At 47.6% G+C, this 25,894-nt stretch overlaps 1 protein-coding gene across 2 annotated transcripts; it reads left to right on the top strand.

Moving 5' to 3' along the window:
- The first annotated feature begins 972 nt into the window (after positions 1–972).
- AQP5 (aquaporin 5) lies at positions 973–15,430 on the top strand. Of its 2 annotated transcripts, XM_063123130.1 has the most exons (5): positions 973–979; positions 6,228–6,580; positions 10,389–10,553; positions 13,555–13,638; positions 15,257–15,430. In XM_063123130.1, the coding sequence occupies exons 1-5, from the start codon at positions 973–975 to the stop codon at positions 15,428–15,430; spliced, it is 783 nt and encodes a 260-aa protein (XP_062979200.1). The 2 variants fall into 2 exon arrangements, with proteins under 2 accessions (XP_062979200.1, XP_062979199.1); XM_063123129.1 differs by lacking the exon at positions 973–979 and having other exon boundaries at positions 6,218–6,580.
- Positions 15,431–25,894: the final 10,464 nt, after the last annotated feature.

Raw genomic sequence — 25,894 nt, 5'->3', positions numbered from 1 at the left:
TCAACTGGTACAAACAGGGCAGCATGTTTACTAACAGGGACTGGCCGACGAGACCACATCACACCAGTCCTTTTCCAGCTTCATTGGCTGCCAGTCCATGTCCGGGCCAGATTCAAAGTGCTGGTATTAACATTTAAAGCCCTAAATGGCTTGGGGCTAGGCTATCTGAAGGCACACCTCCTCCCATATGTACCTGCCCAGACCCTAAGGTCATCTTCAGGGGTCCTTCTCCATGAGCCCCTGCCAAAGGAAGTGATGCAGGTGGTTACCAGGAGGAGGGCCTTCTCTGCTGTGGCACCCCAGCTGTGGAATGAGCTCCCTAAGGAAATTCGCCTGGCACCTACACTATATTCTTTCAGACGCCAGGTGAAGACCTTTTTATTCTCCCAGTATTTTAACAGTCTATAAATTAATTCTAACTTCGCTGTTTTAAATTTGTATTTTAAATTTGTATTTCTGCATTGCTGCTGATTTTACCTTGGTTGTGTTTTTATATTGTATTTTATATTATGGTTTTATACTGTTGATTTATACTTTGAATGGTCTTAATTTTTGTGAACCACCTAGAGAGCTTCGGCTATTGCGCAGCATAGAAATGCAATAAATAAATAAATGGCATGTGCCAATGGGCCCCAGCAGTTATCAGTGCACTTCAATACCACTATAAAGCAGTAGTGCGGCTCCTGCCTTTTATATACCGCTTTCATAGTGCAATATCTTGCTTGGTGTAGATTAGGTGTCAGAGACAGGGATGGGAGAATGAGCAATGTTCGATCTTGTCAAAGTTTTTCATTTTCCACCTCAATCCTCGTCTCACCTCCTTCTTGCTCCTGAACATGGGCATCTTTTTTTCCTAACAGGAAAAGTGTTTATTTTTCTTGTTTGAAAATGCAGGAAAGTGCACATTTTCAAACATACACCCCAAGCATGCACCCCAAATGCACAATTCCCCCCATAGGCTAAAGCATAAAAATGTGGGGTTGGGGGGGGGGCAATGCATGCTTGTGACCCTGAATGCAAGCTCAGGAAACTGTGAAAACTTCCCAGGAAATACACTCCATGTTTGCATTCAGGATTGCGTACAGGAACAAACATCTCATACACCCTGAGCCCATCAAGCAAGAAATGATGCTTGGAGTGTCTTCCTGCCAGATATGAGGTACAAAATGCTTGCTGCCTTTTCCACCTCCTCAAAAGGCCTCAGCTACACCTACCTGGTCTAGCATGACAGAGGGGTGAGGATCTCGTGATATTTTTATCGCAAGATCACCCTCTCTGTTTAGACGTGGTGCGCGACGGCCTCAGACGAACAGGATGTCATGCCCGCCATTTTGGTTTTTTTAAAGAAACAGAAGAAGCGCACGAGCGCTCTTGCGCTCAAAGGTAAGAGATATATATATATATATATATATATATATATATATATATATATTTCCCCCACTCCCCCCACCCCACCCCTGATGGGCGCAGAACTCCTGAGGAGCTCTGCGCCCCGTGCACGGTTCCCAACTCCTCGCGAGTAACCACGAGGAGCCGGGACAAACCGCTATGCCCACCCACACGTTCCGCGGTCTCGGGCCTAAAGTGCAGGGCCATATCCCGGGCCAAGGGAGGGATCATCCCTCCCTGCTCCTGGGATCCCCTGGGCATCATGTGGACGCAGAGGGACAATCCCAGGGATTGCCCCAGGATATGGCCCTGTCTATCTATGGCCAGATTCTTTTTCCCCTTTGGGAAAGGAAGAGAGAAAGAAAGGTGGGCTGGTCAGCCATTGTGTTATTAGAGCATGACTGCTGAATGCTCAGAGAACCCCCTTGAAGGTTTCCAATGTTCGAGAGTAATACCCAAGGAGTGCAATTTTGTGGTTATCTAATCCTACCAGGAATTAATAGCCACTCTGAGTTTTTACAGAGAAGTAGTAATCAGAGTGGCCATGTGTCCTACATTACACAGGACAGCATTCTATTGGAAAGGCCATCATCACTCAACAGTCCTCTATTTGAAGTGGATTCTATTTGAAGGGTTGCCTGGTCCAAATCTGGTTTCAAGTTAAAGAACCCTAAGAAGGGGAGAGCAGGGAGGGGCCTTGAAGTTGCCAGTCCCCACTTCACACCTGGACAGCAGGCTGAGCAAGGCACACAGGTCACAGCCTTCCCTGCTATGGTCAGATGTACTGGCTTTCTGTTTAAATGATAGTAATTATTTCTAAAATTTGCAACCTTCGACCTTGTCAAGATTCTTCGTTTTCCACCTCAATGCTCATCTCACCACGTTCCTGCTCCCGAACATGGGCTCCTTTTTTTACGAACAGGAAAAGTGTTTATTTTACTAGGCATGTGTCAATCAGCAAAACATGAACTCGCCAAAATTCTCCAAATGTCCATCTGGAAGCTCGTCCCATCTTGAGTCTATATCAGATTGCAAGCTTTGTTTTTTTGCATGAAAATCCGTGCATATTTTCATACATATTTTTCCAAATGTGTGCATCAGTTGTGTACATCTTTGAAATGTACGCATTCTTCTCCCATTAAAATGTATTTGCGCACATTTTTCAAAAGTGCATTTTTTCATGCACAGGTTTCAGATTTGTGCATGTGGTCAAACACCTTTTTTGGGGGTCCATAAATCACATTACAAGGTCAGAAATTAATGGACTTGGACCACAGGTTGCCAAATCCATCTAATTTAGGGACCCAATCCAGTCACCCATGGTTCCCCAGCTTGCCCCCTTCCTCTGACCACTGATCATTTGTTTGTCTCGTGGCTTTTGCAAGTTCTTTTTTCCCCATTCTGAGAGTTCCTCCAAAATTGAATTTGGCCCTTGGGCTGAAAGAGGTTCTAACCACTACACCAAACGTGCTCTGGCATCACACCTTAGAATGATACAGAGCCATTTTATATACATTTCCTGCCAGCTTGAATGAAGAAAGCACCCAGTCTCTACAAAGAGGAGGCAAACTCAATCGTCAAGTGCTAGCAAGTGAATTACACTGACTCTATCCGTACTGTAAATGCACACACACCCTTTCCTGTGCACACACAGACACACAAACCCTTGTATTGTGCAGTGAGAGGGCTGTTTATTTGCCCTTTCTGTGCTCAGCGTTATGGTTCAGGAAAGATTAGAGTGGAGTGCCAAGCATGCATGAATTTGCTGGCACACTGCCGGTATTCCTCACAAGCTGTCTCAAAGCAACTCACCTGCCACTTGCCTTTGGTGTGGTCACCAGCAGCAATTCTGTTAACTCATATGAAACCCCACTAAGAATTACAGAAGTATGGATTTAGTTCTGTCTATGTTTCATGGTCATTTAGGTGCCTTCTGTTCCATCAACCACTCACTGATGGAATTGAATTTTTTTACTTTTAGTTCAATTTATTTCACTTGTACTAATTTACATTTGTGCTCATTGGCGCTGATTCGCATTAGTGCAAGTGCAAATTAGGGTTAGTGCAAGTGCATTTCTACTAGTGAGCATTGGCGCAAGTGTGAATGTGCGCAAGTCCCTCCAAAAAGATTTTTAAAAATGGTCTGCAGGTTCATGGAATCTACACAGATGGGAAATCGCTTGTCCAATGCGGAATCAACAGATGAGATTCATCGAAATCCAAACTCATTTGAATCTGTTGCAGATTTCTCCAACATCCAAGGATGCCAGTTCTACACTGAGAGTTGTGGATGTTGTGTAAGTAGGAGATATGGATATTGATCACGCATTCCCTTTTAAGACATTCCAAATGCAGATTTAAATGTGGCTATTGCCTTGCATTGAAACTAGACTTAAATACTGGGATAGACAACCCTTGCTCATTCCAGCCCTCATCCGCCTGTGGCATTTCCATTCCATTCCCATATTGTGGCTCATTGGATAGGGGCCGGATTTACACTACTGCTTTAAAGCGCTTTATAACAGTTTTGACAACTGTATACGGAGTGTGTCCTGGGCCCCAACAGTTGTCAAAACTGTTATAAAGTGCTTTAAAGCGCTTTAAAGCAGTAGTGTAGCTCCTGCCTGGGTCTGGGAGTCATGAGCTCAAATCCTCGCTAAGCCACTAGATCGATGGTATTAGCCGTGCCTAAGTCACTGCAGCTTAACCTCAGTTCTTTATCTATCCCCAAAGGGTTGTTATTCCACAGATATGCTTCCTAAGTGATATATAGTTTGGCAAAGAAATGTTGGTTAGTTCAAGTCAATTCAGCATGCAATGATCACAGCTTTTATTTTATTTTTTAAAAAATTGTCATATCAACCCCAATAACAGGTGCAAGTGGCAGAGCCTTCTTGCCCCAATTTCCTGACTTTTCTGCCCTTTTCTTCAAATCTCTTTCGCCACCTACCCTTCCTTCAGGTTCTCAGTCTATTGTCCACGCTGCACTTTGTTTCACCCTCTTTGCTGCTGTGCTTCCTGGTTTTTAGCTTCCCTATGTCCAAGGACCTCGTCTCAGTCCACAGCTTTCCCGTCTGTTGGGTTTGAATCCCAGCCAAACTGACAATTTCCCTACCCTCACAGAAGGTGAATTTCAAACTGTTTATTTCCCTACACAATGGAACATTCTGTGCCACCACCTTGCCAACACACCAGACAGCCCAACCAGTGCCACAGATTTCATTGCCACAAGTGCAATAAGGTGCAGACAATCATGGGCATACTCAGGGTCAAACAAGACATGCCACAGGAAGCCTGTGATCAGGATCAGGATCAGGATCTCTCTCTCTCTCTCTCTCTCTCTCTCTCTCTCTCTCTCCAATACACACAAACAAATTAGCAGCTCTATACAGCTAATTTGAAGATTGAGGAAGTAGTGCTGAAAGAGAGGGTACTTCGCCTTCTCCTGAAGCCATGATTAGCTCTACAGGAGAAAAGATGCAGGTATATGCATGTTTTCCAGTATCAGCTTTTGAGGAGTTTAGATCAGGGAAATGGCACCAAAGGAAAGAGTTACATCCCCTTTCCTAGTGCCACTTTCCCCAATTTTCAAATCTGCCACAAAGGTCTGCTAATTTGGATAGATCAATAGGAGAGATCCTGATCATGGACCCTCTACCTTACATCTAGCTCCTCCTTTTGGTTTCCTCAAGCCCAACTTATCCGATTCCTAAATCCATTCAGGGTCTCTATCAGTGCATCTCTCTCCTGACGCCCCTGGCTTCTCCAAAGCAAAGGCAGCAACATAAAGCCTCTCCCTAGCGATGGGCGTTCTGCAAGTCTGTGCAAACGTCCAGCAGATGCTAAGAGGAGCTCAAGCGGAAGGTACTGCACGGAGAAAACAAGGGTATCCAGCTGAAATAAGTCAACTGTTTGCTGAAGGACGCTGCTGCCTTCGGAACGACTGGAGACACGGAGCTTGAAACCCACAGATGTCCCAGGTGCTGCATTTCTCCGGCTTTTTTACAGGCTGTAAAGCAAAAGGAGCCAGGTGCTAAAGCCCTACACTGCCAGGGCATTTCGCAGCCCTGCAGGCTGCTGCATGTATTTGTATACATTGTTCACAGCCCTCCTTTGAGCTCCCAGGTTTGTGTTTTTTTATAGGGAAGCACATAGGGCAAAAGGTTTGGCTTTTCAGGTCCTCCAGGGCAAACAAGCAACAAGCCCGGCAATCAAAAGGAACTCATAAATGTTGGTGTACTGGTGGATCCAGTTCTACAGAACTGTCCACAATTATCGCCCGGTTGCTTTCCCTTTCTCAGGAAGAAGAAAAGAAAAGAAAAAGCGTATTAAAGGCATAATACGTGGCTGCCATGAAATATTTCCTTTTCTTTTGTTTTTTAATAGTGAAACACTGGGCATTATAAACCGAAGGAACGTATGAAAGAGAAGCGGGAGGGTAATCAGCCAAGGTGCTAATCTCTGTGTCATTATGCAATGTTGTGGTTCGTTCATGTCAGCAGGGCCATTTGATAGGGCCCCCATTGTCTGGAGGAGAGAAGGAGAAAATAAGCAGCACCCAAACTGAACACTACAAAAGGGGGAGGTTGAGACGCTGTTTGAAGATGGAAAGTTTCCAAACTGCACAGGAACTGGTGGGGAGGGGGAGAAAAAGAGGACTGGCCAGCTTCTTGGCTCCACCCACACCTTGGTACAATCCTTTCTTGCTACACCTGTAGAATATATATATCTCGGTATGGCCCTGTATTTTGCTGCAGTCCCTTAGCGTCCTACACAGCGGAGAAAACCTGTATGCCACCAGTGCTGTTCCACCTGCTCCAGCCCAACCATGAGGAAAGAAGTTTGCACCACGGCTTTCCTCCGAGCTGTCTTTTCTGAGTTCTTAGGGACCGCACTTTTTGTCTTCTTCGGTTTGGGTTCAGCCCTTAAGTGGCCTTCCGCCTTGCCGAGCGTCCTCCAGATCGCCCTGGCTTTCGGCTTGGCCATCGCCACCATGGTACAGATATTCGGCCACATCAGCGGTGGCCACATCAACCCGGCCGTGTCCATCGCCTTCTTTGTAGGGAACCAGATCTCTTTCCTCCGGATGCTGTTCTACATCGTGGCCCAGCTGGTGGGGGGCATTGCCGGCGCAGGCGTCCTTTACGGAGTGACCCCCGCGAATGTGCGTGGCAACTTGGCAGCCAACGGGGTAAGTACTTTTCACTGACGGGGGTGTGATTAATTACCAGCTTGGCACCTTGTGTGAGGAAGTCTTGGGGTAGCACCCATCACCCCACCGTGAGGGGAACTTGCATCTCAGAAAGATCCGAAACTAACGGGCAGCTACTCTGTTCCTCTTGTGGTGCAAGAGATTCCACCTGCGCAGTGCATAGCAGAGTAAGATAGAGGCATGCTTTGATGATACACCTGGCAGTTTGCTGGCGTGACGGGTTGACTGTGCAGAGTAATTTACAAGGCGGTATTCCTTCCAAAGCATTATCGTATCCTAAGGGGCTGAGTGAGTCAGTTCAAAAAAACAAAACAAGAAAAGCTTTAACCCCGGCTTTGCCAACTGAAGAAGAATCAGGAGTTTGGAGGAACGTAGGGAATCTATGGGCTTATAGGGGAACGAATAGCCTTATTTGTGGAGGGGTGGAAATAATTTGGAATCGTTTTATATGTCCCATGCTGAAATTTTGTACTTTGCATTGTGCTCTCTTGGAAAGGCACTCAAAGGAGTGTGGGCCATTATGCTTTGCACACACACCATTGGTCTTTTGAGAGGTAACATTTCAGGCGGGGGGGATTTCTCACTGTTCCCCCACGTGCCACCCAAAAGGTCATGTTTAGAGACCAGGAGTCTCTCTACAGCAGCATTCAGTGTGATGCATGAGGCTGACACAGGCAGCCGCACACATGCACAGCCCCTTTAGATGCACAGTACTTCCCATTTGTGCACACGGGTCTCCTTAGATCCCTGTGAAAGTTCATGATCCAGCCCATTGATCAAAGGGGATTCAGTACACTAAAATCTGTGCTGGTTGTGTGGCCAAATGAGAAAAACCATTTGGGAAGATTTAGGCATCTTATTAAATCTGGACAGAAAGAGACAGAAGCTTAGCTAAGCTACGGTGGGGATGATACTGGGAACAGATGAAAGTTTCAATGAGCCTTCCCCAGCCTGGTGCTCTCCAGATGTCTTGGACTACAACTCCCATCATCCACAGCCAACATGGCCATTGGCACCAAGCTGGGGAAGGCTGATTTAGAAGAGTGCTTGAGTCAATATTAAAGGCAACTGGAAGTTCCAAGTGTCTGTTGCATGGGGCACAGCGTGAGAACTTGCTGCCGAGAGGAATTGGATTGTAGGCATAGGCGTGCACAAGGGGTGTGCCAGGTGTGCCCAGGCACACCTTAATGTCTCAAAAAGTAAGTGCCGAATTGAGGGGACCATTTAGTAGGGATCCAGAGGGGGATCCAGATGCAGTGGGAACAGTCCTCTCGCCGCCCTCCAGAATGCTCTGTCGGGGGTAACTCTGCCTGGAGCCACGCTTCGAAACGCCAGGAGAAGGGCACCTGAAAACTAATATCACCTTGTAAGCCCCTCCTCCGGCCAGTGTCACCATAAAGCCACACCAATGCTGGGGCTTAAGGAGCATCTCCTCATTCCCCTCCCCCACCTGCAATAGACCCCCCCCCGTGGTCAGGCAAGCCAAACGTGAAGTAGGGCATCAGTATTTAATAAATAAATGAATAAAAACAATGTCCTTTATGATTGAGTATTCATTAAATGTTGCCATTAAAAAACAATTCCTGGATGCACACCCTAATGAAATGTGTTACGCACGCCTATGTAGGCTATGAAACGGCTAAGGATATTGATTACGCCCCGCCCCACCCTATTTCCTATGTTTTCAGCAGACCAGCTCCATTCTTAGGGCAGCATGAAACATTTAGTTAGCATGTGAGATGATGTAGCAACTGTGAAAGTGGCTGGGGCTGTTCCCTTGCGAGATCAAAATTGCCCTTGAACAGCTCCTGCACGACTTACATTAAGGTCTGCTTATCCTTCATGGACAAGAGAAAGCTAAAGAGAGGCATTTGTAATGCAGATGAGCCTTCTGCCACACATAGGGCTTTTATACTTTAGACTTGCATTACAAACTTGACCAAAGCAATTGTGTGTGAAAATTAGGGTGACCATATGAAAAGGAGGACAGGGCTCCTGTATCTTTAACAGTTGTGATGAAGAGGGAATTTCAGCCAGTGTCATTTGTATACATACAGCACCTGGGGAAATTCCCTCTTCATCACAACATTTAAAGCTGCAGGAGCTATACTAGACTAACTAGATACAAAAGAGGGCAGGGCCCCTGTAGCTTTAAATATTGTAACGAAAGGGGAATTTCACCAGGTGCTGGATGCATACAAATGACACCTGCTGAAATTCCCTCTTCATCACAACTGTTAAAGATACAGGAGCCCTGTCCTCCTTTTCATATGGTCAGCCTAAAATATCCAAAGTCCTTGCCCAGAGTCCTCAACAACTCATTGCAACACAACAAAGAGATCTCAAATCCTTGTAATTCAATCTAACCTACTCTTTCACTTAATATGAGACCCATTTAAGGGTCAAGGGCTCTTTGTTTCTGGCTGCCTAAAAATATATATAAAAAGGATCCTTCTTGAATCTGCTCCAAATCGTTGCACATTCCCTACCTTCAGTGTTCCTCAACGGGCACCAGTCGCTTTAAAGGCAATTCGGAATCGATTCACTGTTAGCCAAGGGGAAAATCTCTCAGGGCTGAATTAGTGAGAAAGGTGTCATCTGCAACAAAAGGGAGACGAATGCAGGAAATAAAAGGGATACGAAAAGAGAAACAGGGATGGATTCCTCCTTTTAAAAATGACTTGGGGTTGTTGATTTTTCTTTCTTTCTTCCTTTCATTACTCACTTTTGAAGGCTGCTTTTTTGGCCCTTTGGGGAAGGGGTGGGGATAAATTCCAAGTTCGTTCCGTTAAGGCTCAGTGAATTGAACTGTTAATTTAGCATGAAGCACCACACCCCCAGCAAGTGTGGAAATGCTCAAGGATGGCACAACATGCAGGTCACTGGCTAAGCGGATTGGAATCCAGTGGCATCCGCAAAGGCCTTCTCAGAAAGCGCTTTTTAATTAGGGTCCACCCTTAAGCAGCTTTATTCAGTCGGAAGTGGTTTCCTTGGATTTTTCTGAAGCAGTTTCTTCTACATAACAAATAGGGTGACCCTATGCAAAGGAGGACAGGGCTCCTGTATCTTTAACAGTTGTATTGAAAAGGGAATTTCAGCAGGTGTCATTTGTATATATGGGGAACCTGGGGAAATTTCCTCTTCATCACAACAGTTAAAGCTGCAGGTGCCCTGCCCTCTTTTAAATCTGGTCACTCTAGTATAGCTCCTGCAGCTTTAACTGCTGTGATGGAGAGGAAATTTCACCAGGTTCCCCATATATACAAATGACACCTGCTGAAATTCCCTTTTCAATACAACTGTTAAAGACACAGGAGCCCTGTCCTCCTTTTGGCCACCTTATAACAAATGCATAGGATTGTAGCTTAAGGGGCTTCTTCCCACGAGTGAAATAAGGCGCACTCTCGTGACTGGCCACTCGCAGATGTTCACAGGTCCTTCTGGCCACGTTAGAAACCTCTTGCTTGTCTCCTCTGCCTTCCCTCGGTAATTCCGTGGTTTTTTAAAGAAGAAGGGATATCTCAATTCTGCTGAAATATCTTAGGATTTCCCACTGTGTACAGGGGAAATGGTGCTACAAATCACCCAACAGAGGGCGCTGTCCCATTCAGGGTTATGAGCAGTGAGAGGAGGGGAAGTTTTCCATTACAGACCATGTGGTCGCCCCTCTCCAGCTGTGTAATGTAGCCCCATTACGATTGCACAAGAGAAGCGGGAAGCAAAGCCCCGGTAAGAAAACACGATTTCCCCTTGAAGCCCTAAGTCTCTGCCTCTTCAATCCTGACAGCTCAGCAACAACACGACCGCAGGCCAGGCAGTGGTGGTAGAGATGATCCTCACCTTCGAGCTCGTCCTGTGCGTTTTCGCCTCTACCGACAGCCGTCGAAACGACAATGTGGGCTCTCCATCTCTGTCCATTGGACTGTCCGTCACCTTGGGTCACCTGGTGGGGGTGAGTGTTTCTGCGTGGGCTTTCAGCTTTTGTGCAAAAAAAATGGAAGAAGGGGGAGATGGAGAAATGCTTATAACATGTGCAGCTCATGGCAGCCCTCAGCTGCCTTATAGCAACAGGTCAGAATGTATTATTACATTATATCCTACCTTCTTTTTTCTTCCAAGGAGTCCAAGGTGGCTTAAATAATCACCCTTCTCTCCATTTTATCCTCACAACAACCCTGTGAGGTAGGTTAGGCTTAGAGTCAGTGACTGATCCAAAGTCACCCAATGAGCTTCATGGACGAGTGGGGACTAGAACCTGGGTCCCAGTCCGACATTCTAACCACTACACCACACCGGCTTTCAAACTTTGTGTTTCTAGTCCAGTGTTGTCTACTATGACTGACAGCAACTCTACAGGATCTCAGGCAGAAAAAAAAAGGTTGTAGTTCAGTGGGGCAGCACATGCTTTGAATGTGGAATGTTGCATGTTCTGTCCCCATCATCTCCCCAAGTTAGGGTGAACATATGAAAGGGAGGACAGGGCTCTTGTATCTTTGTGGTATTGAAAAGGGAATTACAGCAGGTGTCATTTATATGCACACAGCACCTGGTGAAATTCCCTCTTTATCCCAATTGTTAAAGCTACAGGAGCTATACTAGAGTGACCCGATACAAGAGGGCAGGGCTCCTGCAGTTTTAACTGTTGGGATGAAGAGGGAATTTCACCAGGTGCTGCACGCAGACAAATGACACCTGCTGAAATTCCCTTTTCAATACAACTATTAAAGATAGAAGAGCCCTGTCCTCCTTTTCATATGGTCACCCTACTCCAAGTACAGTTAGTAAGACTCACTCCTCCCTGAAACACTGAAGTCAGTGTTGCCAGTCAGTGTTGACAATACTGGGCTAGACGGACCAAGGATCTGGCCCCGAAATGTTGGCTAACTTGTCACATAATAAACCGGCTACTGTGTGATCTTGTATAACTTTTGTTGTTATCTGACCCATTATTATTATTATTATTATTATTATTATTATTATTATTATTAATATACCGCCCAATAGCCTAAGCTCTCTGGGCAGTTTAGAAAGATTAAAAACAGTGAAGAAGCACCTTCCTATGTTCCTAAGAGTCTTTCTCATCACCTGCTACTCACCAACCAGTTCCTTTTAAGTGGGGTGGGGGGGGAATAAGGACAATAAAAATAACAACTCTAATGTAAAGTCCCTTCTGGATGATGGAGGCTTTTGTAACTTGTATAATGAGATAGCTTAGCTACAGTTATCCATGCTCTGATAACCTCTCGTTTGGATTACTGCAATGCGTTATACGTGGGGCTGCCTTTGAAAACGGTCCGGAAACTTCAACTGGTGCAAAACAGGGCAGCAAGGTTATTAACAGGGACTGGCCGGCGAGATCACATTACGCCAGTCCTTTTACAACTTCATTGGCTGCCAGTCCAGGTCCGGGCCCAATTCAAAGTGCTGGTATTGACATTTAAAGCCCTAAACGGTTTGGGGCCAGGTTATCTGAAGGAACGCCTCCTCCCATATGTACCTACCCGGACCTTAAGATCATCTACAGGGGCCCTTCTCCGTGAGCCCCTGCCAAAGGAAGTGAGGCAGGTGGCTACTAGGAGGAGGGCTTTCTCCGCTGTGGCACCCCGGTTGTGGAACGAGCTCCCCAGAGAGGTCCGCCTGGCGCCTACACTGTACTGCTTTCGTCGCCAGCTGAAGACCTTTTTATTCACTCAGTATTTTAACACTTAATTTTAACTTAAATTTAAATTTTACTGTTTTAACTCTGTATTTTAATCTTATATCAACTTTGCTGTGTGGTTTTATCCTGGTTGTGCTTTTTATATTGTATTTCATAATTGTGTTTTAACCTGTTGGTTGTTTTACTGTGGTTTTAATTTTTGTGAACCGCCCAGAGAGCTTCGGCTATTGGGCGGTATAAAAATGTAATAAATAAATAAATAAATAAATAAATAAATAATCAGTAAGATTCAAAAGTCCTGAACCCCCTCCCCAATCCCTATTGAGGCTGTGCTGAATCCCATGCCTCCACATGAGCGTGGGTGACACAGCAACACAGTCATAGATTAGGGTGACTATATTTGGGAAACCAAAAAAGAGGACACCTAGTGTGTGTGGGGGGGAAGCAGCTTTCTGAGTCCTGCAGAAAGTACGCTATTCCCCCGCCACCTTAAAGAACCCGATTGGAGTGGAGGAGGGGAAAGGATTTCATTCTGCACCACCACCATCCACTCCAATGGGGGCCTTTTCTATAATGTCCACGAATGACCCACTTTCCCCTTTAAGACCTCAATTGGAGCTCGGGGTGGGGGAATGATGTGTCTCAAGAAAGCATGTCATTCCCTCCTGCCATGCTAATGGCAGCCTTGAAGGGGAAGGTGTGTCATTCCAGGACATTATTGAAAATTATAGAAAATCCCCCCTGACACCATGGAAAGAACAAAAACCAGGACAAATCCGGGGAAATCCTGACAGTTGGTCACCCTATCATAGATGCTAGTGCAGAAATCACTGTTCTTAATAGTATCTGTTCCACGGCTTGTATTTCCTGCCTTTCCCTGACCACTGCTACGGTTGCTGGAAGAAGCAGCGGCCAGGAAGCACCCTAACCTTTGTTTAGCAGTGATCAGCTGCAGGAAGCTGGAAGGGCCCTGCCTGTGGGGACTTCCAATTATGTTTTGCCAGACAACGCCACCAACCTGGCACAGGAATGCTAGATGAAGGAGAATGTATAGCTGATGTTACGCTGGCTGGAAGGAGTGGGAAATGGTCAATTGACTGTGGCCTAAGGATTATCCCAGGCAAATGGAGGGGTCATCCCTGCCTGCTCCCGGGATCCCCTGTGTCATTTGGATGCACAAGGACGATCTCGTGATATAGGCCTGGTCTAGCCATGGCCTGACACAGACCGAAACCACATTGAAATTGCAGGAAATGTTTAGATGCCTAACCCACATGGTTTCCTACCTCCACAGATCTATTTTACTGGCTGCTCTATGAATCCTGCCAGGTCCTTTGGGCCTGCTGTTGTCATGAAAAGATTCACCTCTGCACATTGGGTAAGAGAATCAGACTTTTCAACCTGGGATAGTTGACAGTAGCAGAAGTCATGTGAACCTATCCTTAACTGCTGCACAATGTCCAATGCAGCAAAGAACACACAGCATTAGTCTTTTATGCTTTGGGACAGTGGTAGGCCAGTAAATTTCAACAAAATACGCAGTGATGATGATGGGACCTAGAAGTTGGCCACCATTCCAGACACTCCTATCACAACTCAGTTTGTGGTCCCTAACATGGGAAATTGGGAGATCTTGGGCAGTTGTAATCCTCCTGAAAATTTCACCAGTATTATTGAAACTGATTTAATTCCCTTGAAAATTCTCTGCCTTTTGGGTCCGACTAGGAACTTCCAAATTTGCCATGAATTTTCCCTTGTGTCAAGTCATGGAGGAGTGTGTAGACTATGCACTTGATGCGTTTTGCTTGTTTTTAGCAAAACCCATTTTACTTCCTCTAAAATTTCTCAGAAGTTGTGCCTAAGTAGGAACCATTGTCCTTTGCTTAAACTCAGACCATAAAGAAGGGCCTGGTACAGCCTTTGCCCATTCCTGTGCTAGGACTTAAACAGGAAGAAATTGGTTTTCTCTTGGCCTTATGCATTGTGGGAAAGGGGTTGCCCTGCCATAACTCCCATTATTGGTGACAGAATATTTCCGCAATGTGGGTGGATTCACACCTTCCTATATTACCTTCCTAGGACAAACAGGGTGGCAACATCCTTCCACTTCAATTGTCAGTTGAAGTCCAAAGATGCCCCCCAAACATCGTTGACAAATTACTAATGAACAAATGCCAGGCATATACAGGAACACAGGCCTAAGCTAGACCTACCTGTTATTGCACAACAGAGGGGTGAAGATCTTGCAATGTTTTTATCGCGAGATCCCCCTTCTGTTCACACATGGTGAGCAATGACCTCAGAGGGAGAGGCATCACACCAGCCATTTAAAAATTATTTTTAAAGAGGCAGCAGCTCATGAGAGCTCATGCACAAAAGGCAGGTGTTTTTTTAAAAAATAATTATTTTCCCCACTCCCCCCACCCCACCTCCGATGGTCACAGTGCTCCTGAGGAGCTCTGTGCCCCATGCGAGCAGCTGGGACAAACCACGATGCCCAGCAACACGTTCCGTGGTTTCGGGCTGAGCCCGAGACCGCTGAAAAACCAGGCCTAAAGTGTAGGGTAAGATCCCTCCTTGATCCCAGGATCATCCCTCCTTGATCCCAGGATCCCCTGTGGATCATGTGGATCGCCCCAGGATTTCGCCCCATCTAGCTATGGCCGCAGTCATTCCTGGAAAGAAACAGCATTGCTGCTTAACAGGATGTTGGGAGCACAATAAAAACTAATGTGCTCAAGAGCAAATGCAAAGGAAGGTGGCCTGATGCATACAATTTGCCATAGAAAGAAAGAGTACACTGGATCCTAAGCCTTTATTTATTTATTTATTTATTTATTTATTTATTTATTTAGGCTGCCATAACCAATGAAGTGTTAATTAGTGTCGTTAGAGATAGCCCACAAAATGTGTCAATAGTCTTCACTAGCCAAGCCGGTATCAGGGGGAGTCTGAAAGTATCTGAAAGGTTCTCATCCCTTCCACTGGTTTTTCAGGTCTTCTGGGTAGGACCCATCGCTGGAGGGATCCTGGCCTCTCTGCTTTACAACTACTTTCTCGTACCCCATTCGATGAATATGTCCGAGCGGGTAGCGATTGTGAAAGGTACCTACGAGTCAGAAGAAGAATGGGAAGAGAAAGAAAAAAGCATGGAAATGTCCTCCCCATGAATGGAACTGCTCTGGATGAGAAACAAGAGTTGAACTTCACAGCCCTGATGCCCAATGAACATTGACTGTATACCTTGCAATCCAAAGAACATGTAGTTTCCACAAATGTGGAAGAGTTTTACATGGGAATGGGGGAGACATTATTTGTGCAAATAATTGTCTTGAACATGTGGCCACCTGTGTTTGGGAGTGCATAGGGGAAAACGTGGCAGAAGAATGGGCCGTTCCAACACTCTCCATTTTGGGAATGATGCCTTCAAACAGCAACACCAGACACCAAGAATAGTGTCTTAATTTCTTGGGGACCTGCAAAGGCTTGGAAGTCTTCTAGAGCTGTGCCTGGGATGTGGGCATTTGCAACTGGGCAGGGTTTTCAGCCGTTTGTTTAGCTATTTACGTTTGACTTCCTGATGGGGCTTCCAGGTATTGGGGGCAAGGTGGGATGAGCTTGAATTTCCAAAGCTTGGTCCCATTTCATATGAAAACAAACCATGTTTGCCACTAGCATTTTTAAATGTTTTATATGTCATCAATCCACAATACAGCGTAAATATTAACAAGAACTCAAGACGGGGTTATAGATGGGATTCTGGAAGAGGAGGAAGACATTTGATTGTAGCTTTGTGTTAAGGGCTATGAGAATTCATATGAGGTTCCGCACATGGCCAAGTCCTGTTGTTTTTAGGCTCATCACTGGCTCTTTTAGAGCAGCATATTTGGAAAGGAAATGGAAAGGAAGCAAGTATGGATTTGGACCGGGCAGCACTTTGACTAAAGGACGCTCCACTGTAAAGTAGGACATGTGGCTCCCTTATGGAGGATGCACATACATCCTCACTGCTAACTCATGAAGTACCATGTGCAATGGAGCAGTCAGCTCAACTCTTTGAGGCAAGTGTATGTGTGGGAGTTACATTCTCAATGTGGCATGTGCACTAAATGAACCCAACTTTCAATTTTGGCTGTTGAACAAAATAACTTGGCCACATGCCCAGAAGCAAGCAAACAAACACACAAAACAACAACAACAACAACCCTCCTTCTCAAGCAACCAGGCAGTGGTGTGTTTTCCCCCTTGGTTGGTCGGCAATCCTACAGACAGAAGCCATAGCTAGATGGGGTGAAATCCCAGAGTGATCCCCGGGATCATCCCTGTGCGTCCACATGGTGCACAGGGCATCCCGGGATCAGAGAGGGATGATCCCTCCCTTGCCTCAGGATCTCGCCCTCTACTTTGGCACCAGTTTTTCCACAGTCCCGAGCTGAGCCCGAGACCGTGGAAAGTGTGGCCAGGTGCCACAGGTTGACCCGGCTCTGCGTGATTCCTCACGAAGAGCTGGGAGCCGCACATGGGGCTCTGGGCCCATTGGGGGTAGGGTGGGGGGAATGGGGAAAGTAATTTAAATTAAAAAAGACTTACCGTTTGCGCAGGAGCGTTCGTGCACTGCTGCCCCTTTAAGTAAAAAAAATGGTGGGCACAACGCCTCTCCTTCTGAGGTCACATCGCATGTAAACAGAGGAGGGATCTCGCGATAAACACATCACGGGATCTTCCCTTCTCCGTCACGGGCTAACCGGTAGGTCTAGCTAAGGCCATAGAGAAAGAAGTCTTAGGGCTTTGCTAGACCTGCTGGGTTATCCCGGCAGGGAGGCGGGGCCGAGGCGCGCTAACGTTAGCGCACCTCGCCCAGGGTTCCAGACGTCGGACGCGCAGGGAAGTCGGATCCCTGCAGCGTCCGCCATTTTTTTTGTTTTTAAAGGGGCCGGGTGCGGCCCGAAGACGGCGGACTGGTAAGTCCTTTTTTTGTGTGTGTGTTTTACCCGGGGGGGAGAAGGATGGCAGGGTGGGTGGCAAGGGGGGGCGGGTGAGATCACGCCGCGTGCCGCAGCCGCCCAAGCAAGCAGGCGAGCGGCGCTTGCCCGGGCAATGCCGCCCCATGCCAGGCATTGCCCGGGCAAGCGCCGCTCGCCTGCTTGCTTGGGCGGCTGCGGCACGCGGCGTGATCTCACCCGCCCCCCCTTGCCACCCACCCTGCCATCCTTCCCCCTCCCCTATCTTCCCCCCCCCAGGCCGATGGGTACAGCGCTCGTATAAGCGCTGTGCCAGGTCCGCGGCTTTTCGCGGCTACTCGCTTACTCGCGAGTAGCCGCAAAAAGCCTCGGAAGTCACTACACTTCCCCCAGCCAAAGCCTGAGGCCGGAGCTGGGGAAAAGGCGCGCCATAAGCGAATTTGCTTATGGTGCGTTAGACCAGGCCTCAGCGTGGCCTGTCGCCGGATTCCCCTGTGCGTCATGTGGACGCACAGGAGGGAAACCGGGTCTGAAGGCGCGCTAAGGCCTTGTCTAGGAAGGCCCTTAGGTTCTGCCTCAGTGACTAAACAGGGTGTGAGTAGGGGCTGAACCAAAGGCCATATCTCCAGTGGACATCAGGCAAACCTGAGACAGGAGAGGAAGAAGAAGTTGATTTCCATAACAGATTGATATCCAGAGAGAATGCTGGCCCATTCCAAAGCTTTATCACTTGAGCAGGGTACGGGTTGGACTGCTATTTCTGCCCTGGCTGATGTCTCACTGTGTTTATTTTCTGCTGAAGAAGAATGCAATTCATTTGGGGGTCTTTGCCATTATTTGGGTTTCTGTAATATATTGTATTATTTATTATCAATTAAAAAGAGAGAGACTGTACAGCAAAAGCAATGGCTCAAAGGTCTATGGGATTCAGGGAGGACAGTGTGGTGGAGTGCTACTGATACAGGGTCTGCGTAGATGTTGGCGACTTAACTGGTTCGTTAACACGGTTTTATACAGCTCCACAGTAGGGCTCAAAATACAGGCTCACCACAGCAATGTTAACTTTAGTCCAAAAAGAGACAATGTACAGTTCATTCTCTGTATCTAAATACACTGCACTGGTGACAGTTATTATCCTGCACCCAACAGGTTTTTGCCATGCAAGGGATTTTCACACAAATGGTTGTAGGGTTGTGCCCTGACAATGGCTTACATGTTGGCCATATTGCCTCCCCAATGAGGTTTCCTTTTCTCATGGATGAGCCCAACATGTGTAAGTCTCTTCACATGGCTGCTGAAAGTTTGGCCACTGACGTGCGTAGCCGGTGCACTGTGTCGTCAGCAGGGAGCAGGGCTAGCTGGCACAGACTAACGCACCCCTCATGTGTGCTTCCACGTTCCTCAGAAGAACAATGGGAAGCCAGATTCAATCGGAGACGGCTAGAGGACAGATGGAGGCGAGCTCCGAATGGATGTAATCAACTCCTGGTAAGTGCATATAATACAGCATATTCAAAGGCAGCAAGGGCAGCAAAAAACCCACAATATTTTGCAGCCACTATTACATCATCAATCTGCCGCCCAGCAGAACTTTTCAGAGTTGTTCGGGGGCTATTAGATGCTGGCCCCAAGGACATTGTAGAACTCTCTGAGGACCGCTGTAATGAATTTGCCAGGCACTTCCAGGACAAAATGTCTGACATCCGTCGGGACTTAGACTCCAGTGTTATAGCATTTGAATCTAGTGAGGTGTCCAGAGCGCAGGCTTGTCCTGTAATCTTGGATGAGTTTCAGTTGGTACAGCTCGAGGATGTGGAAAAGGTGCTTGGACAGGTCCGCGCGACTACCTCTGTACTGGATCCTTGCTTCTCTTGGCTAATAAAAGCTAGCAGGGATGGAACAGCCGGCTGGGCCAAGGAGGTGATTAATGCCTCTCTACGAGAGGGAGTGGTCCCAGACCATCTGAAAGAGGCGGTAGTGAGACCACTCCTGAAGAAAACTTCCTTGGACCTGGAAAATCTTAGTAACTACAGGCCGGTAGCAAATGTTCCATTCCTGGGCAAGGTCTTTGAGCGAGTGGTTGTGGGCCAGCTCCAGACACTCTTGGATGAGACTGATTATCTGGATCCATTTCAGTCGGGCTTCAGGCCCGGTTTTGGCACGGAAACAGCCTTGGTTGCCCTGTATGATGACCTATGTCGGGAGAAAGACAGGAGAGGGAGTGTAACTCTGTTGATTCTCCTTGACCTCTCAGCGGCTTTTGATACCACTGACCATGGTATCCTTCTGGGACGACTCGTTGAGCTAGGAGTGCTCTGCAGTGGTTCCGCTCTTATTTGGCGGGTCGGATACAGAAAATGGTGCTTGGGGAACATTACTCAGCCCCGTGGACTCTCAAGTATGGGGTCCCACAGGGGTCGGTTTTGTCCCCCATGTTGTTTAACATTTACATGAAGCTGCTGGGTGCGGTCATCCGGAGCTTTGGAGTGTGCTGTCACCAGTATGCTGACGACACGCAGCTCTATTTCTCCTTTTCATCTTCAGCAGGAGAGGCTGTGGATGTGTTGAACTGGTGCCTGGCTGCGACAATGGACTGGATGAGGGCTAATAAACTGAGACTCAATCCAGACAAGACTGAGATGCTGTTAGTAAGTGATACCGCTGACAGGATGGTGGGTGTTCTACCGGTTCTGGATGGGATTGCACTCACCCTGAAGGAGCAGGTTTGTAGCTTGGGGGTTCTTTTAGATCCATCATTGTCACTTGAGGCTCAGGTGACCTCAGTGGCACGGAGTGCCTTCTACAAATTCCGGTTGGTGGCCCAGCTACGCCCCTATCTAGACAGGGATAACCTGGCTTCAGATCTCCATGCTCTGGTAACCTCCAAGTTAGATTACTGCAATGCGCTCTACGTAGGGCTGCCTTTGAAGATGGTTCGGAAGCTGCAGCTCGTGCAAAATGCAGCGGCCAGATTGATTTCGGGAACCAGAAGGTTTGACCATATAACACCTGCTCTGGTCTGCTTGCACTGGCTGCCTGTATGTTTCCAAGCCCAATTCAAGGTGCTGGTTTTGACCTATAAAGCCTTACACGGCTTGGGACCACAATACCTGACGGAATGCCTCTCCTGACGTGAATATACCCGGTCACGATGTTCAACATCTAAGGTCCTCCTCTGGGTGCCTACTCCGAGAGAGGCTTGGAGTGTGGCAACGAGGGATAGGGCCTTTTTGGTGGTGGCCCCCAGACTGTGGAATGATCTCCCTGACGAGGCTCGCCTGGCACCAACGCTGCTACCTTTCTGGCGCCAGGTTAAGACTTCCCTCTTTGCCTAGGCATATGGCGGCACATCTTAATCACCCACATGTTTAGTTTTTAACGGTTTTTAATTCTTTATGTGTGTATGTTCTGTGTTTTAGAGTTTTAAATTTTGTATACATGTTTTTATCTCAATTTTAGAATTTCTGTAAATCGCCCAGAGAGCCCTGGCTATGGGAGCGGTATATAAGTGTAATAAATAAATAAATAAATAAATTAGAAAACATTGCCAAAGACTGAGGCCTCAGCTAGACCTAGCAGTCTAGTGTGACGGAGGGGTGAAGATCCCGTGATATTTTTATCACGAGATTTCCCCCTCTGTTCACACGCAGTGCACAACGGCCTCAGGAGAGGCATCATGCCCACCATTTTGTGGTGTGTTTTTTAAAGTGATAGGAGCGCATGAGTGCTCGTGTGCAAAAGGTAAGTCCTTTTTTTAAAAAAAAAAAAAAACCCACTCCCCCCACCCCACTCCCGTGCACGGGTCCTGGCTCCTCGCGAGGAACCATGAGGAGCAGGGACAAACCGCGGTGCCCAGCCACACATTCTGTGGTCTTGGGCTCAGCCCAAGACTGTGGAAAAACCGGGCCTAAAGTGTAGGGCAAGATCCCAGGGCAAGGGAAAGATCATCCCTCCCTAATCCCGGGATCTCCTGTGCATCATGTGGATGCACAGGGTAGATCCCAGGGATCGCCTTGGGATTTCTCCCTGTCTAGCTGAGAGAACCACTATCCAAGTGATGGCTGGCACATGGAGGCCACTTTAAATTTCTTTGCCTAGAAGCTTGATTGCTCTTCTGTTTCCTGCCTTGGCAGACCCAAAAGTGTTGCTGGCTGCCCCTAACATGGCTGCCATCTCTGGCTCTGCTGTTTTGGGGCATGCTCCAGAGCCTCAAGAAATGTGGCCATTGGCTTTTATAACAGTTTGCAGTAAGCAAGGGGAATGGGAACAAGGGGAACTGCTTGATACTGTGGCTGTTGCTAGACCAGGCAATCACCCAGTGTGAGGCCTGGTCTCCCTCCTGTGCATCCAGATGACGCACAGGGGATTCCAGGGTCAGGCCGGGCTAAAGCCTCCCTTAACCCAGCATAAGCGGAAGGTCTAGCAAGGTCCGTGGCTTTTTTCGGCTGCCGCTTACTCACGAGTAGCCAGGAGAAGCCACAGACTGGGCACAGTGCTCATACGAGCGCTGTGCCCATCAGGCCAGGGGGGGATCACGGGGGGGGGGGGGAGATAGGGGCCGGAGGGAAGGTCGGACCCGGCAGGAGAGAGGGGGGAGGACAGGCGTACAGGGGATGGGGCAAGGGAAGAAGGACGGGCATGGGCGCGGGCATGGCGGACGGAGGCGGGGGGAGAAGAGTGGGCATCGGGCATTGGGGACGGGGCAGGGGGAGAAGAGCGGGCATCGGGCATCAGGGACGGGGGCGGGGGAGAAGAGCAGGCATCAGGCATGGCGGACGGGGGATGGGGGAAGAAGAGCAGGCATCGGGCATCAGGGCGGGGGCGGAGGGAGAAGAGCGGGCATCGGGCATCGGGGCGGGGGGAGAAGAGCGGGCATTGGGCATGGCGGACGGGGGGAAAAGGACAGGGGACAAGGCATCGGGCATGGGGGGAGGACGGGCGAGCGAGCAGGCAGGGGGGCATCAGGAATTGTGGGGGGATCAGGGGCAGCGGGGGGCTTTATTTTTTTTAAAAAAAATCACTTACCTGCTCTGGTGGTGCGCTCCTGCGCACATGGCTTTTTAAGATCTAAAGAAAATGGCGGACGCGGCGGGGCTTCCCCTTGCCCCGTCGCATCTTACATGTGGGAAAGGGCGATGGCGCGCGTGAGTTGCAGCGCGCCGTCGCCCCAACTCCCAGCCGGATTATCCGGCAGGTCTAGCAAGGCCCTGAGTCACATACTTGTTGCATTTAGTCCAATATCATCAACATTGACTGGCAACAATGGCTCCCCAGGCTTTCAGGCAGGATTCTTTCCCAGCCTTACTTATAGATGCCGGGGATTGAACCTGGGACCTTTTGCTTGCAAAGCAGGTGTTCTACCACTAAGCTACAGACCCTCAGTGGCTTTTCCAGGAGCGAACTGGGAACGGATATGTTCCTATAGCAAGCTCAGGCAACCTCCAGAGGACAGGCAAGTGCTGTGGCAGAGCCAGTGTGGTGTAATGGCTGAAGTGTTGGACTGGGAGTTGGGAGTTCTGGGTTCTAGTCCCCATGAACCCATGGAAACCCACTGGGTGACTTTGGGCCAATCACAGACTCTCAGCCCAACCCACCTCACAGGGTTGTTGCGGTAAGGATAAAATGAAGAGGAGGAGGATTATGTATGCTGCCTTTGGTTCCTTGGAGGAAAAAAAGGTGGGATATAAATGAAATAAATAAATCTCCCAACCCTTCCCCTTCTGCACCAGACCTGCAGCTGAAACAGGGCTTTCTCATGGTTCTGTTTGCTTGACCTGGCCATACCAAACTCACTGCAGCTCTAGTACTGTTTTGACCAATCAAGTAGGAGGAAACTCAATCCCTTAACCCACAGAGGTAATCCAGGAGATATGTGATTCTTACACTGGGCTCTCGAGCATGCACAGTCCATGGGGACATCAGTCCTCTGTTACCTGCTTGCCAAGAGGCGCAAGGTCATGTCAAGAATGGAGGGGGAATCTCTTCCCCAATCACACACTGACACCATGTAGTAAACTGTGGAAATGTGCTGTGATATGAGATTTCAAGCAAAGCTGAGACTTAGGGATTTCCTCAGACATTTTTTGAAAAAAGTAAAAGTCCGCCCAAATCTCCCAGGAGAGAGCAAAATCCCAGACAAATCCAGGGAAAACTGGGTGCATGGTCACCCTAAATTAGAGGGTCCATTGGTCTGATCCAGCAGAGCTCTTCTTATAACATGGAGAATCTTTTGGACTCCACAGGCAGAGCTGGAGAGCCTGTGGCCCTCCAGATGTTGTGGAGACTATATGGATGCACAGGATGCACATGTGGTATGCTAACTAGGGATGATGGGAGTTGTAGTCCAGCATCATCTGGAGGACCACAGATTTTCCCTGTTATAGGGCTTCAGCATAATATGATTCTAGGTGGCTGCCTGCAGCAGCACTTTGCAGGAAAAGACACTGTTTTGATGCAGCGGCTCAAAAGCATAGCAGGGAGGATCTACACTACTGCTTTAAAGCACTTTGAAGCGCTTTGAAAACAGTTTGACAACAGTATATGGAGTGTGTCCTGGGCCCCAACAGTTGTCAAAACTGTTATAAAGTGCTTTAAAGCAGTAGTGTAGATCCTGCCCAGGTAACACCCACCTTCAATACATTCTGAGAGGAAATATGCCTGCATGTGAAACACTCTGTAAAGGTGATGGATAATGCAAGGCAAACAAAGAGCATATTGACATTTTTAAGAACAAGGGTGAGGCATGCTGGTGCAAGCCTATGCTGAGCCAGTCTTGGCCTTTATCTGGGTTTGAAAACAGGCATTCCAGGCAGATGGGGAAATTAGCACCTCTCCCTGTAGAAACACACACACACACCAGAAGTGGTTTTGGGTTCGTTTTGTTTTGTTTTGAAAAATCTATTGGGAAATATTGCTGAAGGTTAATCTTAGCTTTTAGTTGTTGTCAAGTGCACAGTGCTTCTAGGATGATCTACAGTGTCACGCCCAAGAACCAGTAGAAATAAATGGTTCGATCAGGAGTGCATAAATCCCCAGAGCTGCATTCAAACAGCTTATCCTTCATATCGCACGAACAATGAGTGCCAACTCCCACATTCATACTTTGTGCTTAGGAGAGAATATAGGAAATTGTTGCAGCTCAAAAAGAATGAAGCAACCCGTGAATCCTGGCAAACGTTGATAGCTGCATCCATAGCTCGCAGCTGCAAAATTTTCTGGCAGCTAATATCGGGTGCTATAAGCAATAGATGTGGCAGTCCAGAATGCCATATTTCAGCTAGTATCTGGGGAAATCATTTTCGTATAGTTTTCAGTGATAGTAGTGACTCAAATCCCCTCCCTGCCTATCTCCTGCTGCTCCTGAATTGCTGCTCCAGTTGACCTTTTCAGAAATAAGTCCCATTGACTGCTTGCTCCCAGGGGAGTGCTTTCAAAAAGCATTCACACAATTAATAGCATGGATGGCATTATGTCTAGTTTGGTCCGTTATCCCTCTCATTTATCTCCTGCTAGGCTGCTAATCAGGTTCTCTGCTTCCTGAGAACCTGAGCTTTGGAGTCTGAACCATTCAGATGCTGGGAGGAATTCCAGGCCCAATCTACACCAAGCAGGATATTGCACTTTGAAAGTGGTACATAGAAGGCAGGAGCCACACTGCTGCTTTATAGTGGTATTGAAGTGCACTGACAACTGTTGGGCCTATTGACACATACCATATACTGCTTTCATAGTGCTTTCATAACACTATATCCTGCTTGGCGTGGCTCCTGCCTTTTATATACCGCTTTCATAGTGCAATATCCTGCTTGGTGTAGATTTGGCCCAAGTCTTCTTCCTCAACACAGGTCAACAAAATGCAATCCCAAAATGCCATCCAAGTGCATTGCAGAGCAGCCAGTGAGAACAGGGTGGATGGGAAGAACGCCCCCAAACTCAAAAAACTGGGAAAGAGGTGGTCCTGAAGCTGGTGCCAGAAGGTAATTTATTTTATGAAGAATGTCTATGTGATCCTTCATGGGTCTTAGTCAGGGATACTAAAACAAACAGCTTGTACTTTGAAATGTATTTTTAAAACAAAGGCAGAACACTAAAATGTATGGGTGTGCTCCGCTCCGATTAGAATCGGAGAATCAGAAGCAAATTGGCCTGCTCCGCCTTGCCCAGAGGCGGAGTAGAAGCGGATCACGGACCCTTAAAAGCAGGTCGAAGAGAAGCGGCCATAGGCGGAGCACTTCTCTTTTCGCGGAGCGCTCCGACCGTCATTTTGGAAAATTTCGCCCATAGGATTGCATTGTGGAAAAGAATAGGGGATAACTGTGTTATTTTTTAAGCTATCTTTCTGAAATTTCTTGTGCTTAGAGAGTGGTGGGTGGGGGTCATTTTGAGCCTACTCTCAGCACTCTGCGTGGTGTGGTTCACTGGGATACTAGTAACTTGGGATACTGGGAAACTTCTTTTCTTAGTCTGTGAACGGACTTTTCCCAGTGTTTTTTAAAACAGTAGCCCCACCAAATGCACAAACACAACCTGAAATCATATACTAAGCAAATAAATAATAGGTAGGAAACACAGCACTGCTACCCACCCTAACCTTGATGAACAACTGAATAGATGTGGTGCAAGGGGATGAGGTCCCCTAGGGCATGTGGACGTGCCCAGTGCACAAACTCTCCC

This window comes from Elgaria multicarinata, chromosome 3 (genome assembly GCF_023053635.1).
Source record: "Elgaria multicarinata webbii isolate HBS135686 ecotype San Diego chromosome 3, rElgMul1.1.pri, whole genome shotgun sequence".
NCBI lineage: Eukaryota > Metazoa > Chordata > Lepidosauria > Squamata > Anguidae > Elgaria > Elgaria multicarinata.
Note: the sequence above shows the minus strand (reverse complement) of the source record. Positions and strands in the feature narration are given on the sequence as shown.

Bases quoted from the DNA above. Each gene is read 5' to 3' on its own strand.
- AQP5 (XM_063123129.1), top strand. From the start codon at position 6,218: ATGAGGAAAGAAGTTTGCACCACGGCTTTCCTCCGAGCTGTCTTTTCT. The intron at 6,581-10,388 runs GTAAGTACTTTT...CAATCCTGACAG, and splicing joins GCAACTTGGCAGCCAACGGG to CTCAGCAACAACACGACCGC. The intron at 10,554-13,554 runs GTGAGTGTTTCT...CTACCTCCACAG, and splicing joins CCTTGGGTCACCTGGTGGGG to ATCTATTTTACTGGCTGCTC.